This window comes from Laccaria bicolor, genomic scaffold (genome assembly GCF_000143565.1).
Source record: "Laccaria bicolor S238N-H82 LACBIscaffold_2 genomic scaffold, whole genome shotgun sequence".
Lineage (NCBI taxonomy): Eukaryota > Fungi > Basidiomycota > Agaricomycetes > Agaricales > Hydnangiaceae > Laccaria > Laccaria bicolor.
In genome coordinates this window covers 1,847,514-1,849,033 of record NW_001889873.1, presented here as the reverse complement: position 1 = coordinate 1,849,033, position 1,520 = coordinate 1,847,514, and the positions used below count along the sequence as shown (strand labels likewise).

The following is a 1,520-nucleotide window of genomic DNA, read 5'->3' as shown; positions in this document are numbered from 1 at the left end:
TGTTCTCCGCCGGGGATAGATTTGGTTCTTGAAATCCCGCGGTGTATAGAGACGAAGCTGAGGTGCGGTCGAGACTGTCGACAATGATTGGCCGGAATTGTCGCAGGCGGTCCTGTGGTAACGCTAAATAAAACTTGAGGCCGTGTTCGATAGCTGTGGACAGAAGTCGATGTATGGTCCCTATGGTATCCCAACAGTTAGCCCAGTACCTGAGCCGAGCTTCACTTTCAATGTCTGGGATGAAGATGTACGCTGTCTCTAGGAAGTCTGCATTCCATGCAAAGCCCGGTGCAAACCATGTGCTTTCGGTGTATGTGATCTTCGCGGATTCGTCCTTCAACATTCTTCTGAACATGACTTCTGGCCTTTCATGCGATACGAAGAAAGGGTCTGACAGGCGTGCCGGTGATTGAGAGCGACGGTAAGGGGAAGGATCGATTCCACGCGCTGCTCGAGCTTCTGAGGTTTGACGTCGAGATTGCTCGAGTTTTTTCACGTTGAACCGAATCCATGCTGCGGGACTGTTCACGGCGCGGGGGTGGTAGAGAACTTCCGGAACTTCGACGAACCTAACGAACAGAAGATCCTCGTCTGTAGAACCGCTGCATGAGTCTGCGGACATATCGTCGGTACGTATGTCACTTGAGAGGCGGTCTTGAAGGGATCAATTTCCGCCTAGACGTTCAAGAAGGGAGGGGCTCTGGCGATTATGCCGTGAGGTGATGAGACCTGTTTCTCGGTCGTACGTTGTCCCGGTTCTGGGGGCGTAGTCGAATTGGAACTCTTCACGAATTAGATATGCAATTTCTTCTCCTGGTAGGTGCGCCTTGTATCGCCTTCTCAGATATTCGTCGCATGGCAGCCTTTTCCTCCATCTCCAGAATACGACAGTCTTGTACTCCTTGTCCCCGTCCTCCTCTAGGACTTTGTAGTGGTAGAATTTCGTGAGGCTGGCGAGCGTTGCGTCGTCTCGTTTAACGGGTCGCCTCTTCCACCCTTCGAAGTCAATGATAAAGGCTGAATAGGTGTGGAGGATGGGTGCCTCGTCCGTCCCTTGGTACGCAAATATCTCTTGAAAGAAGTGGTCTAACGTGGTCGCTTGACGAGCGATCTTGTTGATGTCTGCTTCTTCGAGGTCTGGAATTAGGGTTAGTGGCGTCCCCTGTCGTACTGCCCAGTAGGTCATGTTCAGGCTGGGATTGAGACAGCTGAACCTTTCATCGGAACGTGCTTCAAAATCCCATAAGTAAAAGAAGGGGATGTCGTGTTGAAGGTACAGAGGGATGTTAATCGTCTGCCAATCCCTATCCAAGTCGCAAATCACGCCTCTCCTAGTTTTAACGGTGGAAAGGATTGATGATACTTGATGGACGACTGAGTCTGCGAGGTCCTTCTCCCAATTGACAATGATTGTGGTCCACCAGGCTAGCCATCTGATAGAGTGAAGGGCGGATCGTTTCGCCTTTGCCGCGTTAATCTGAACGAGCTTCTGCGTGGGGTAGATTTTGGCTAAACGTTCC

The 1,520-nt window shown here is 51.2% G+C and overlaps 1 protein-coding gene across 1 annotated transcript in view; it reads right to left on the bottom strand.

Annotated features, from left to right (window-relative positions):
- Positions 1–1,186, bottom strand: part of LACBIDRAFT_321943 (uncharacterized protein) — a gene marked incomplete at both ends in the record, with an annotated part of 1,505 nt that extends 319 nt beyond the window's left edge. Inside the window, 2 exons of the mRNA XM_001874659.1 lie at positions 210–612; positions 682–1,186. Of these exons, the coding sequence (XP_001874694.1) occupies positions 210–612; positions 682–1,186 (908 nt within the window). The remainder of the gene's footprint in view (positions 1–209; positions 613–681) is intronic.
- Positions 1,187–1,520: the final 334 nt, after the last annotated feature.